The 14,964-nt window shown below is 36.9% G+C and overlaps 2 protein-coding genes across 7 annotated transcripts in view; both read left to right on the forward strand.

The window, feature by feature from the left end:
- pdlim5b (PDZ and LIM domain 5b) overlaps positions 1-8,228 on the forward strand; it is a 37,629-nt gene extending 29,401 nt beyond the window's left edge. For all 3 annotated transcript variants that reach the window (XM_016679950.1, XM_007568428.2, XM_007568420.2), the window contains 7 exons: positions 1,250-1,274; positions 3,754-3,914; positions 5,916-6,096; positions 6,193-6,373; positions 7,353-7,473; positions 7,562-7,677; positions 7,778-8,228. In XM_016679950.1, coding sequence (XP_016535436.1) covers positions 1,250-1,274; positions 3,754-3,914; positions 5,916-6,096; positions 6,193-6,373; positions 7,353-7,473; positions 7,562-7,677; positions 7,778-7,867 — 875 coding nt within the window. In that variant the 3' untranslated portion in view covers positions 7,868-8,228. The remainder of the gene's footprint in view (positions 1-1,249; positions 1,275-3,753; positions 3,915-5,915; positions 6,097-6,192; positions 6,374-7,352; positions 7,474-7,561; positions 7,678-7,777) is intronic.
- A 1,940-nt stretch (positions 8,229-10,168) lies between these two features.
- LOC103149337 (bone morphogenetic protein receptor type-1B-like) overlaps positions 10,169-14,964 on the forward strand; it is a 50,229-nt gene continuing 45,433 nt past the window's right edge. For all 4 annotated transcript variants that reach the window (XM_007568447.2, XM_007568440.2, XM_007568455.2 and 1 more), the window contains exon 1: positions 10,169-10,419. The gene's annotated coding sequence lies outside the window, so the exon portion shown is untranslated. The remainder of the gene's footprint in view (positions 10,420-14,964) is intronic.

Consider the following 14,964-nt stretch of genomic DNA (forward strand, 5'->3'; position numbering starts at 1 on the left):
AGACAACCTTATGGTAAGACTGTGGGATAGTTTCAAAACATTTCTGAAATAACTTCTAGCTACTTTTTCTGTTAGGGTCATTATAACTCCACAGTAAATGTAGATTGCACTCGATGAAAGATAAGATGTATTTCTATATAAATGAAGCTATTTGTATTTTAACTGCGAATGAAAAGTGGTTGGTACCCATACTGTTATTTTCAAAATGATAGATATCCAATATCATTAAGTAGACTGATCACTGTTTTTGGTTATGTGAAATAAAATTATTCTTTTGTTTTGTTTAAATTCCCCAATGTTCAGCTTTTGGACATGTAAAGTTATGCTCTTGCCAAGAAGCACTAGCAAACTCCCATTGCTGAAGAAATTGCATCTCTTTGGTGAAATGTAACTTTTTCAGCAAGTGTCAGACTTGACCCACAAACTTTAAATACAAGCCAAGTTTCTTTGTCTGACCCAACAGACCCAACACTATATCATGATGTTGTGTCTTATTCTGAAGAGAATAAACAGTTTGCAATGGGAGTTTTTAAAAACTTATAGCAGTTCTTTAAAATGGCAACAAATTCTCTGTAGTAGATGTTTATCAAAAACAATAAGATGTCTTTTTCAAAAGATCACATGACACTTGCAGCTCTTAATGAGTTTTATTTAACAGGACTGGGGGCAAAAGAAAAGTCTCTTTAAGTTGCAAAGTTTGCAGACCCCTGGACTAGACCAAAGAGTTTAATATTATGGAGTGGCTAACCCAATCCCAATGCCTAATCTAATAGAAACCTTGTGTGGCGACTTCAACCATAATGTTTGAGGTAAAACCAATTGTGGGCTGGACTGTTTACCGTGCATGAAGTTGGTTCACTTCACATAACACTAATGTGAAGCAGTTCTCTGCAGACCTCAGTGACAGTTCTCAGAGAAATGCAGACTGCATAATATTCTCTTTCTCTTTTGCCATTCCTTAAGTTAATGTGAGATTCCAATGTGTGTAAATGTGTCCAGAAAAACATGTGATGTGCTCTTAGTCTTAGAAATATTAAATGTTTTGATATTGTAGATGCTTGCATAGATTAAAAAATAAAATTAAATAGATTGCAATATCAATTGCAATGTTTCCAAATAACCAACAAAGCTAGGGTTGTTTTTTTGTGTGTGTATGTTTTTGTATGTACGCATCTTTCACGTAAGCTTGGCGCTAATTTTCCATGTGTTGTTAAATTTATTGGTGCTTTTTTTTTCTTTCCTCTTGTAGAACAATTGCCAGAAAATGGAAAAAAGTAAGTAGTGCTTTTTCTTAAGTCTAATAAATGTGGTTCTTTCACTTTTACTTCTTTTAAAAACAGATAATATTGTGCAAAAGAATAAGATCTATTTAGCAAAAACACTTGTTGAAATTTGATCTAGATTTGTTTCATTTATTATTTGGCTGGTAAATGCTCACAAAGAAAATGTCCAAGATGTCCTGATCCAGGCTGGTGTTTTATTGTTTAAAAGACTTTTTAATAGAAAACATTTCAATTAAAGAGTGCAAAGGAAGGTGGTGTTGACCATCTTTTTGGTTCCCATTGCTGTTCACAGTGTAAACGTTTATTAAATCAGAATCTAAGCTCTTCAAGCATTGCCAACCAGTCACTTGATTAGTTTCTTGAATTTCTCTATTAGAGACTATAAAAAAATAACATTCTCTAAGCCTATTGTTTTTCGTCAATTTACTACTCCTGTAAAATCTTTGACTTCTCCTCTGCCACCTTAACTGTCCAACTGTTTTCCTCTGTTCTTTTCTTCTTTCTTTATTCTGTCCTTTTGTGCAAATCAGAGTGAGCAAGGTGGATCCAGAAGTTGTAGGACACAAGTACAACAAGCTGAGAGACTGGCACCATGGTGTTTCAGCACGAGTGCTAAATGTACAGTAGTACAGTGCTCGTTTTATCTATTGTTTAATTAGATTTTTTGACAAGAACTGACTTCCGTAGTCTCTTTTTGTACATAAGTGCAAACTGGATAAAACGACAAACCACAATGCTCCCAATGATGCATGCTTAAAATAAAAGTCTACATTTAGATAAATGGCAGTAAATTATTTTTGCAGTGTGTATATTTGCAGAGTTTGCACATTCTGTAAATCTGTGCTTTCGTTGTTTTCTGTTTTATACTCCTGAATTTTCTGAACATATCTGTCATTTTTTTTCCTTCTAATCTTTCATTTGCCATCTATTTTCTGAATAAACAACTTCTTTTCTGCTTTCTTCTCATCTCCTTGGCTTTTTTTCCTCCTCCTTTAACATTGTCCAGAGGGACCTATTTAAGTAGATGCAAAGATCAGTTGATGTGCTTTTATGAAACATCACTGAACCATATTATCAAACGATAATACAAAAAAAAAAAACATGGTCAAAGTTTAAAGTTGTCAAATGTCATATCACAGAATTACTCTTTATTTAAAATGTATTTTCTACTTTACCAGCATTAGAAATTTGTAAAAAAAAAAAAAAAAAAAAAAAAAATATATATATAGACAAAGAAAGAAACATACAGAGGGGGATTTGTATTCACAACATATATTAATCTGCATCTCCTTTTGTAAATGCTCTTTGCTCATGAACTTTAGCAACATGACAACAGCATGCCCCAAAAATTTGCATCAGTCTCCATCTGGTTACTATTTTGAGAACGTTATAGGGGATAAGCATCAATGTATGTAAAAGTAATTTGAATTTTATTGTTGAAGACCAGCACAACATAGTGCATAAATAGGAACAAGAAGATAAATTATGTAGTTTACAAAGGCAAATGCGAAAGATGTGGTTTTATTTTGAATTCAACAATTTACACAGCCTCTTTTTGTTGCATCTGCAGCTGTTTTGCAGATGTTTCCACCAGCTTTTTATTTCCTTTCCTTTTTTTTTCGGCTCATTCTTCTTGGTAAAGTAGTCAGATTATATGGAGGGTGTCATTCTTGATATTTTGACACATGTTGGATTGGGTTTACATCTGTGCTTTGACTGAGCTGCTGTAGCACATGGATATTCTTTAATCTAAAATGATTAATTCCAGCTCCGCCTGTAAATTTGTGGTCATTGTGCATCCAGAAGGTGAACCTCAAGCTCAGTCTCAAGTCTTTTGGAGCCTCTAACAAAATGTCTACATTAGATCTCTTTATCTTAACCATAAACTCTGTCCCTGCTGGAGAAAAGTATTCCCACAGCATGATGCTGCCAATACACTGTTTCACAATGGTGATGAACAACTGTATTGTGATGTCTAAGATTAAATTGCACACAGATGGACTAGGTTTACAAATTTACAGAGTCTGTTGGTTGCATTGAGTTTTATTTAGGGGTAAATGGTCTGAGTGTAACTATATGCCATGCTTCAGATGTTTAAATGGTGAAAAAATTAGTTAAAACCATGTTTTTTGTACATCACAAAATGTGGGAAAACTTTTGCAAGGCTCTGTATCCATGTGCAATATGATTAACATTTTTTAAAGCATTTTTTTCTACATTTAAAGAATCCACCCAGGTCACAGTAACATGTCTCTATTAAAATTTATTCCTGTTGGCTAATATTAATATTGCTAGTCTTTATTTTATGAGCAACTTCAACACAAAAGGCCACACGTATCCGTTTGCTGCTCTATTGCGCTCAGTTTTTCAGAAAAAAAATACACAAGCATTGAAAATGCGTATGGAGTTGAGTGTTTTTGTACCGTCAAACTGAGTGTGTCTTCATATGAAGTGTGTATCTGTTTTGTAGAGAAGCAGTAAACCAAACCGCTCCCAGTGTTCACACATCACCTGCTGCAAAAACATATTCCAATTCTGCAGCAGCACCCAGGAATGGCAGCGTAGTCCCTGGATCTACATTTAAGACTCCTGCTCAGAACAAAGCCTCCTTCCAAGCTGGAGGTTCTGCAGGTACAGCAATACACACACCGTCCTCACCACTCTACTTCTGTATCCACACACAGCAAGATGGATTTTGCTTCTTTCAGCCTGTAGAGGGCAGCCTCATTCTTTTACACCGCCGCCGCTATTTAGCTATAACATTTATAGTGGGTTTAATACCTGACACTAAGCCATTTAAGATTATGGGCTCTATAAAAACTGGAGGTATTCACTTAATGAGCTCAGATTATTGGCTTTTCCCAAGATTCCCTCAGTCAAATAGATTGTTAATGTGAGAATTATGGATTTTATTTTGTGTGAAAGTGGCTCATGAAATGCTGCGATCCCTGCCACGAGACCTGGAGCCAGCCAGTGCAAATATTTGCTCGGAGGCATCCATCATTATTAGTAATACTAATAACAAGTGCACCCTCATACGTGAACAGATGTGCTGTGTTTCCCCACCATGTTTTCCTCAAGAAATGCCACACAGAGAGAGGGAGAGAGGCTGAGGACACAGTGATCGTCTGTTGGCTTTTATTTATCAGATTAGCACACAGGCATGAATCTCGTTCGCTTAAGTGGATCGCTCAAGGCTTCAACTTGTTCATTTACTCAACGTGAATGAAGTAATTTTCACAAGCTAGCCATCCGTGTCCATTTAAAAGTGTGACTTTGTCCTAAGTCTAAGAGTTGTGAGAAGAGATGTTTGGAACTGTTTGTACTTGAGGAGTTAAGGAGGCTAAAGACTACAGAGAGCAGAGCTTAAACTCAGTTAGTTGTTTTTTTTCCCAACAAAAACCGAAAACCTTTTTAGACATGTTTTGCATTATCTTAAACCCATTTATGAACATCTTTTATAATGCAGTTGATGCAGAAATAAAATTAAAAAAATGTTAAGTCCAGTTTTAACCCTTCATAAAATAATAGAAAAAAAAAAACACTTTCAAATGACTGTGCTCAAATTCCTCACATTCCAATACTTGTTTTATGTAAAAGTTGGAATTGATGTAATTAGTTCTATGTTTTATATGTTCAAATTTGAGTTGGAAGAAAACCTCAAAATCCCAAAAGGAGGACATTTTATTTCCCTTTGGCTGTATGTTGAGCACTAATGGACACGAAGCAAATAGAAGCAAACATCATCTTATTTTATTGTTACGGTTTTTCATGATCCCACTTTCTACCTTGATTAAATGTAAACTTTTTTTTTTTACAGATATTAGGAAAGCTGTATATACTGAACCCATGGCAAAGATGTGCAAAAAGTCACAAAATGCTAAATGCTTGGTTTATCACTGCGAAATCTCACTTTAAACATTTTTGCTGCAGTTCTTACAATGAGCTCTACAGAGTTCGTCCTGCTTTCTAAACAGCCTCCTCTTTGTGCCTGATGGCAAGATATTTGAGTGTTAAACATTTTCAGTAATTCCTCTAAATTTAGATGTGGACAATATTAGGAAAGTAGTACATTTTTGGACTTTTGACATGTGGAAAAAAATAATAGGCTTCTGTGTCACATCATATTTACTCTCCAGGAAAACAGGATGTCTAGATGGCAAATTGAACATTTCTTTACTAAAATATCCATTTGAGATGTTAAATGTTTAGGTATTTTTGAGAGTACAGCAGATTTCGGTAACGGTGATTTTGATTTGATTTAATTTATGAATATAGTCCCTAAATAAAGGTAATATTTTTTTTAAATATAAAGACTTTTAGACATGTTTAAAACGAATAATGTGGCAATCATTATATTTTATGCATATGTAATTGGATAAAACCCAACAATCCTACAGAACTTTGTATTCATTTATTAAAAGCATGTTCAACTTTCTCACATTAGTACAGTTTGTTTTCAGTTCATTGTTTCTTTCTTTGTAAAACAAAACAAACAAAAAAAAAAATTCAGTTCACTTGACTATTTTTGCTCAGGCACAATAATATATTAAAATAGTTTAACTTTTTATAGCTGTGTTTCTTTTTCTCCTCTTTTATCTGGAACCTCACCCTTTTTCTTCTCTGCTTCAGGCTTTTCTAAAGTGGGAGCAGGTCCCTCATTTGGGAAAATAGTCAGTCCTGCTCAGAAAGAACTGGACCGCCCCACTCCACAGCCACATCCTGAGGATCTGAACTCTTTGGTGCAACGTGCTGAGCATATACCTGCTGGTACCCGCACCCCAATGTGCTGCAAGTGCAACAAAGTCATAAGGTACATAAAGGCAGCTCTATAATGCACATGTGATGTTTAAAGAGATTTTGAATAAATGCTTTTAAGTCATTTACGTCTCACCTCTGCTCCCATCAGAGGCCCGTTCCTCGTGGCCATGGGCATGTCCTGGCACCCCGAGGAATTCAACTGCGCTCACTGCCACTCCTCCCTGGCAGAACGGGGATTTGTTGAAGAGAAGAACCAGGTGTACTGTGTGCATTGCTACGAGCAGTTCTTTGCTCCCACCTGTGCCAGCTGCAACCAGAAGATCCTCGGGGTGGGTATTTAAAAAAAAAAAAAAAAAAAGTTTAGTACGCCGAAAATATATAAAAATGTAAACTGTTGATTCTGTCTTGGTGCGTATTTGGTTCTATTCCATATACTATAAACTGGGATATGTTTTTAGAAAATCTGAAAGGATAAAAAGTTATTATGATTCTTAGTGTCAAACTTTTTTTTTTCATCATGGTAACGTACTCGTAAAGAGGTGTAAATTATGCACTATTGGAGTATTATAATCTCAACCTAAAATGTTCTAAAAATGCAGTCTTTAACTCATGTACGTAAATTCAGTGGTGTGGGGATCCCACTCATCGAAATAGTTGTTTAATAAACAGAATTTAACGGAACAAGGTCTTCAGAGTTTGATCAGAGACAGACGATACTTGACCGTTCCTCCACGTACATTTACTCTACGTCCTTCAGAGCCCGGGGTCTTCTGTGTTGTTTTGATTTTTCTGGGAAGTTTTATACCCAGAACAATTTTATGCCATTTTTCCAGATTCACATTTCTGAGGTCAGAAACCAATTCAGTCAGTACCAGTACATTCGCAAGGGCTCTCTTGTTTTGCCGTCAGTATTCTGTACAGTACATGCAGGTAAATTGGAAGTTCAAATTTGTGTTGACCTTAAAAGTTAAGTGTACATAATAACAAAACTTGCTTGTGCTTGTTGGAAGTACCATCAGTTGTGCTACCAATCAGTTTTGAAGAAAAAAAAAAGACTATTTCGTCCTTAAACCTTTTCCTCATTGAATAAATGTGGAAAAGAGTCACACATTCAAGTTGTATGCATTTGGGCAGATTTCTAAATTAATTCCAGGAACTAAACAGAACTTTTCTTCTCTTGTGTTTTGAACATTGCTTATAAAATTTAGCAACTAGTAAATGTTCACATTGCTCTTAATAAAGATCTGAATATATTCACTTTAATGTAGTACAAACTTGGCTTCTCTGGCTTTTTCATTCCCCCTGCAGGAAGTCATGAATGCCCTGAAGCAGACCTGGCATGTGTCCTGCTTTGTCTGCGCTGCCTGCCACCAGCCAATCAGAGGCAACACATTTCACATGGAGGACGGACAGCCGTACTGTGAAAGAGGTACAGAAAACGCCTCCTAATGCAAAACCAGGAAAATCCTTATGTATTTCAAACAGACTAATATTGTGTTAATGCAATAATCAAACAGACTACTACACCATGTTTGGGACCAACTGCCACGGCTGCGACTTCCCCATCGAGGCCGGAGACAAGTTCCTGGAGGCGCTGGGTTTCACCTGGCATGACACATGTTTTGTGTGTGTGGTAAGTCAGGGAAGACTCCTTTCAGCCAGTGACAAACTGGTAATCCTTAGTTTTTCTGTGTAAATATCACATCTGTGTAAATGTTTGATTGTCTTTGCAGGTTTGCTCCACCAGCCTGGAAGGCCAACCTTTCTTCTCCAAGAAGGACAAGCCTTTGTGCAAGAAACATGCTCACTCTGTCAACATCTGATCTTGTCCCATGGCTGCAGAATTTTACGAGATGCAGTTTTGGATTTTATGAGATTTTGGATTAATACCTGAACAAGAAACAATCTGGTCTACCAGTTTGTGGATTTTGGCAACATAACAGTTGGTGAAACAAATCACCAAGTTTAGTTTTAAATCCTTTCTAGTATATTTTTTGGTTTGCTGTTCTTATTGCTTAAAACTCTTTAGCTAAATATTCCAACTTCATTTCAGTTCACTGTTAGCATTTGGGCGAGAGAGAGAGCTAGTTGTGGTCCATTTGTTTTACCTAGAACTCATGCAGTGACCTACTGAGCCCACTAGGGTGTCATTAAAATACACTTTTGTATGAAAGCTACATCTGGTAAAAGTACAGCTATTGCAAGATTTGAAAGTGAAAGCTATTTAATGTTGAGTGAAAAACGTATTTATGTGCAAGTCGACGTGTTCTGCAGATTTAGCAGGAAGTGTCATGGTTGCAACATGGTATATATGTATTTCTTAAAGTTATTAATTACCACTAGACAGTTTTTAGTATCATGCATATTGAATTCAGGAGTATTTTTTAAGCCTTCATCAGCAGATCACTTGGATGATTGTAATGTTTTGTGTTCAAATAACTTTTGTTTTCAGCTAGTGCCCTTCATTAAAATGCGTGGTAACACTTTATTTGAAGGGGTGTGCATAAGACTGACATGACACCGTCATAAACATGACATAACATCTGTCATGAACATGAACGAGTCCTTATGAATATCTATGAATGTTGTCATGAAGTCTCATTCTGTAAATAGACACTTTTAATGCAAAGTTGCATTAAAAGTCCATTAAAGGTGCCAACATTGCATGATTTTGTAAATAATGACAATTTAATGCAACGTTGGCACTTTTAATGGACTTTCAATGCAACTTTTAGAGCAACTTTACATTAAAAGTGTCATTATTTACCGAATGACACTTCATGACAACAGTCATAGTCATTCATAAAGACTCGTTCATGTTCATGACAGGTGTTATGTCAGTCTTATTCACACCCCATCAAATAAAGTGTTACCAAATGCATTTTTCCAAATGTAATTTTATCAATAATTGTGCCATTTCAAGCAAGAATTTGATTTAGGGGATGGATTTTGCTTCATTAAAATAAAGTATTTTGTAACGGGTACCTCAGATGGTGGACTCGTTATTTAACTTGTTGTGTCATTTACTTTACAGCAATCCCTCATGTAGAGGATGCATGTAGCAATAGTAAGAGACAAATAACTACCTATTGGCAGGAAAAACTGGCTCAGCAAGCAGCCATTTGCCATGACCAATTGAGCAGTCTTTGAGAAGACAGAGCAGACAGAAAAAAACAAAAAAAAAAAAAAACAGATGAACTGATGTAGGATTATTTCTGATGTTCAACGAACGGTTAGTATCAGAAGAGGGAAAACAATTAGTCCCCCTCCAGAAATGTACCTTTGCCAAACGGAACAAAATAACAGAATAATATTTACCTAAAACGCCACTAATATTTACCTAAAATATAATGAAGAACCTAATGAATATGTGCACATGCCCCAGGCTACAGCACAGTAAAGCTCTGCAGTTATGATGGAAATTAAATGCTTGAAATACTAACATGTTTTTTTAAATAAGAAGGGCTATTTTAAAGTATAATATATTATTTTAAATAAAATCATGTGCAACTGTCAAGCAAAACGCATTGACATTCAGTCATTATTAATGTATTCTTGACAAGCCAACTCTAAAGGCAGTGGTGTAAATTAAAAGTGGAAATATGTTAATTTTGTCTTATTTTATTCAACTGTATGGATGATTTAAAAATGGAGCATATAGTGATTAAGTCTTGATGGTGTGGTTTCTCTTTTTTTTATCGTACTACAAAAATATACAACAATCAAATTTCAGTGAAAATATGAAATCAGTAAATTTGAATATAATTTAAAAGTTGATTTGAGTGGTAAATAAGAAAATGTATATTATCACAAAACATATTTTTTGACCACAAACAACCAGTAAATGTACGTCGTTAGAATCAAGGCAGGTTGGTGTGTGAAGAAAAGAATTACTATAACATCTTTTTTTATTATTTTTTAAATGCACCAGTAGCTATATATATAAAAAAAGGGAAATTGGTAATCCTGGTAGGTAAACTTGAAAGGGGGCCCCAGATTGAAAGCTGGTTAGGCCCTCAGACAACTTTGTATCGTCTCTGTTAAACAACTTAAAATGTTTGCTAGCATTATGGACATGCGATGCTTTGCTTTAATATTTTCGCTATCCTGTTTTAAAAACCCGCCGCTTCAAGAGGTGCAGCTGAATCACAGAGCCCCGCTCACGTGAGCTGAGTTTGCGAGCGCGCACTACTCAAAGACGTGTGCGCGTGCGGGCAGAGGGTAAAGACACGAGATTCTAACCCGTGCTATCCCACACTTGGAAAACTGTGTCGCGAGAAAGGAAAGCACGCGCAAATGAAAGGAAACCGAGGAGGATTTATAGACGAAGAGAAGCTGGGTCTGACTGAGCGGAACTTTAAGCAAAGGGGAGAAGGTAAGGAGCGCGGCTCTCTTTATAGCTTTCTCTGGTGAAAATAGAAAGCTGGCTGGAGTTTGGTTTCGGTGCTGCTCATTAGGATTCAGCTGAGGAACTGGCAGCAGCTGATCAGTGGGATTCCGCACGCTGTTATCAATCTGCGAGGAAGAAGAGGATGCTTATCACTCTGGTGTTCTGATCTTGTTGCGCAGAATTATGCCAAATTAGAGCGTTGGAGTCATAATTAAGATAACTTAAACTTGCTATTAATTGGATCTTTCAACGTGTTCATGTTAAATCTTGAGTCGATGACTAGAAACGCTGCATAAGGTCCTTTTTAAATGTATTTAACTTAAATTTTGTCCATTTATAGTTTCAACTCTATTGAGAGATGGGATGAACTGTACCTGCAGATGAGTTAATTTGATCTAAAGCTGGTTTATTGCCTCTGAGATTCGAATTTGACTGTGCTCTCTTGTCACTTTTGCTTAATTTCACCAAGTCAGTGAAAAACAATTCGTCAAAATGCAGGACATAAAATCTGTTTTCTGCAAGGCAGCAAACCAAACTCGATGCATGGTGTTTTAACATCAGCTTCTCTGATCCCAGAAGAGGCAACATGTAACCTGCTTCCACCTCCAATGTGTGAGGTGTTGACTGAATCCATCAGCAGCAGCAGTCAAACCCCAAAGCTTGGGGAAGCTTGTTGAATCGCAGCTTAGTATTTTGGAAACAATATTAATAAAACACTGAGAAAGTGAGCACACCTCCGCCCAGCTCTTGGCTCGGTGCTTGTAATGCTTGGGGTAACACCCATGCTTTTGGCTTACACTATTAGGATGGCACATCAAGCGAGGGTGCCTGGCAAGGAAACTCTTTGTGGTCTACCGCAGACTCCTAACCTCAAATGCTTCAGTGTGCTTGGCTCTCCAGCACTGAACAGGTCCACTTGTAGGCATGGTCCTCAGTTGCTTTCCCTAAAAACCACCGGAAGCTGAAACATAACGGTTCTGCGTCTCGTGTTGAATAAGTTGTTCACAGTTGGTCGCATTACAACTGCAAACTTCATTATGTTTTTTTTATTTTGATTTTACGTAATAGACACTAAGTAGTTAAGTCTAATGATAGTTTGAATTTTATTTAATAGATATTGTGTAACATATGCCTTCGTATTTAGCCTCCTTTACTCCAGTACTACTCAATATATTCCGGTTCAACTGCAACATGACAGAAAACTTACATTACATATCACTCTGGACACCATCCTGATGGTGAAACATGTTGGTGGCAGCATCATAGAGGGTGATCCTGGAAAAAAGCTGCTATTAGAGCCTTGAAAACCCTTGAGGCTGGGAATGAAATTCACCTTCCAGCAGGACGAGCCATGAACATTATACAACTAGCACTACAGCCAAACTGATCAAATTATTCTGGGGTGATAAACTGGCCTAGTTAAAGTCCAGATTTGCCTCTACTTGAGAATCTGTGTCCAGATGTAAAAAGAAAAAAAAAAAACTTAAAGAAAATTGTGTAAAAACTCTTTAAATCTGCAAAGCTGACCGAGACATACCACTCAAAACACTTGCAGTTGTAATTGCAGCTAAAAGTGACTCTTAGAAGTTTTTTCTCAAGAGCACAGAATATAAATGCATTGCACACTTCTCATTATTTGTAAATAAGACAAAAGTACTTGTGTTTATTCTTTGTAACATTGTCTTGGTCTATCAAATGCAATACGAATAAAATACTTTGGAGTTTGTGACTCTAACCTAAAAAAAAATGCGATAAAGTTCAAGACATTGTTGGTTTTCAGTTAAACTGCACCTGTAGAAAAGTACCTGCTCCTCTTTGGGCTATTCCTTAGGGCCTCTTACTCACATAAACACCCTCACAAAGACTCACTTCCTGATGTGCAGAAATGCTTAAAAACAACTACTCTTTATCTTGGAAGATAACCCGCCTGTGTCTGGGCTTGTCCACAGGGCTAAACTTAGCATGCTCTGACCTCTCACCCCGGTTTCCTCCCCTATAATTGCAGGAAGCACCTTCAGCCAATCCAGGCGGAGATGATTTGCTGCATATTAACAAACTGGAAAAAAGCAGTTTTTAAGGTCTTTACAAGGGTTGATCACATGTGTAAATGTGATGCTTTTTAACTAAGAAGAGGGTTAAAACTCCATGAGGATTCCCTAAAAAGTTAAGTTTGTAAAATCATTCTCATGTAATGCGATCATGGTGATAATGGACAGAAACATTAGTGTGGCGAGACACAGACGGACAAGAGTTCAGTACCAGACATATTACTTAATGTCTTTTCCAGCTGGCAGAACATTATAGCCTTTCATATACTGTACTTCCTTTGGTTTATCCTCTTCCATCAGCACACCCTGATAGATCATTTCATACTGAGGTATACTGAGAGTTCAGCACCTTAAAGGGCCTCTTGCCATGTGTCTGCCACTTTGCATTCGGTCCTAATATCATTCATTGAGAAGCAGTGAGTAATTAGCCGAAATCGGCAGATTTTCAGCAAATGATTTTCAAACCATAAGTGCTGTCAGAAAATAACAATAATGGCAGGGAAGCTGCTGTTTCCTTTTATTACTTGGATGTTTTTACTTGTTTTCTTTTAAGGAAAATTGAAATAGGTGAAAGTTGACTATCACACAGATTGGGGAAAAATCGGATAAGAAATCGGCAGCACAAACTGATCTGTGTTGCTCTTGTCAGTAAATGGTATTCTGTGTGGCAGTGATGCGTTTTTAAGGACAACCATACAAAGAAATGGACATGATGTTATCCCCAGTCTGATCCTATTCAAGAAGAAGATTAATTTCAAGAACATAATGCTAAATAGTTTTTTTTTTTGTTGTAACAACCAAAATCCCATCAGCAAAGGCAGTGAAATACAGCTGATCTTGTTCCACTTACATTTAATCGTCTTACTTCTGTGCCTCTCTAATTCAACAAACACATGTAAGGAGAGAGACCCCACTCGCTGTTTCATCTGCCGATGAGAGACAAGTGCGGGCAGCGGGAATTGCTTAAAGCTGTGAGCTGCTCGGCTCTTTGCCACTGGGGTCAGCGACCGTTTGAGAGAAAGCAGGCATCCTGTTATTAAAGAAAGAGAGGAGAGAAGGATACAGGATGAGTTTTCTGTACTTTGATGGAAGATCCAAGTACAGAAAAGGAAAAAAGGGTACATTGCATGATTGCCTTAATGTCCAAATGGAGGAAATAGACCTTAGTTTGAAATTTAGTCTCCATACTTCTCAGATATGGACAGTGGACACATAAGCCTCTTCCAAATCAATTTCTTCTTTCCTTCTTTTGGAGAAAACACCAAAAAAAACTTCAGATGCTGCTTTTTGGTGTTTTTTTTTCTTGCCTCACCCTCTGAGTGAAATCCATTTGTTTAAGTTCAACTGTGTAAAATGTATAAATACACAGATGCTTAGTGATGGCATGAACTGAAACGTATTGATAAAGGTTGTAATGTGTACTTTCACTTGATTCTGCACACCAATAATATTGTGAAGAACGTGAAACCCAAAGCTAAAAGCTGTATCGACCAGCCCAGACTGTGTTGATTCTCCATCACTGGAGGTATTATAAGGAAGCGTGTGTGTTTTTGTGTTTATTCTGAGATTGTAATGCTGTAGTTGCATCAATTTGTCCCGTAAGTGGTGTACTAATTGACTTTGTGCCGAGTGCCTTGATAAGCTATGTAAAATAAACCACGACGACTTTAATAAAATCCTGTGCTCCCCTCTAGTGTTTCTGTCGAGACGGAGAGTCTGTCTGCTGACTGGAGCGCCGAAAATTAGCAAGATTCTGACAGAGTGGGGTACATTTTATAGAGACTCGGAAGATTTAGTTGCACCTGAGTAGCTCCAGAGATCTTCATTTTTGACAGGTTAACCATTTTATCTGACTAACAGAGTTCCTATGCATGCTTGAAGAGTCTGGTTATTGATTCCAAGTCCGGATAAGAATGGAAAAAGAAAATGGTTTCCAGACTTTTTTTCTCATTCCATTGTCTAAGGTTGTGTCCTTAGTTCTGCTCTTCTTTCTATCCTCCCTTGTGTAATTCCTCTTTTTCTCAATTATACCCAGCCTTCTTTCCTTCTTTCTTTCTTGTTTTCTTCCTTATATCTACAGCTTTCTGTCTTTCCTCACTTGTGTCCTACCTTTGTTCCTTCCTCCTGCCTTTCTCTTCTCGTTTCTCTTCTTGTTGTATTTCCTCCTTTTTCATACTTTGACCTTTCTTCCTTCCTTTCTCATGTTCTTTGTCCCTCCATCATTTTCTTCTTCTTTCATTTCCTTTCTTATTTGTCATCATTTTCCCTCCTTGCATTTCTTTCATTTGGATCTTTGACCCTGCTAAACTTGTTTCTATCCTTTCTTCTTTCTTTTCACTGTCACTTCCTTCCTGCTTTCTCTTTTCACATTTCATAAGTAACTTGACCTAACAATTAACACGACTTTTAAAATTAAAAAAAGCATAAAAAAGTGTTATGACACGTGTATGCTAAATCTTAAATTGAGGTCACTCTTCTACTT

This window comes from Poecilia formosa, unplaced genomic scaffold (assembly GCF_000485575.1).
Source record: "Poecilia formosa unplaced genomic scaffold, Poecilia_formosa-5.1.2 Scaffold6, whole genome shotgun sequence".
Lineage (NCBI taxonomy): Eukaryota > Metazoa > Chordata > Actinopteri > Cyprinodontiformes > Poeciliidae > Poecilia > Poecilia formosa.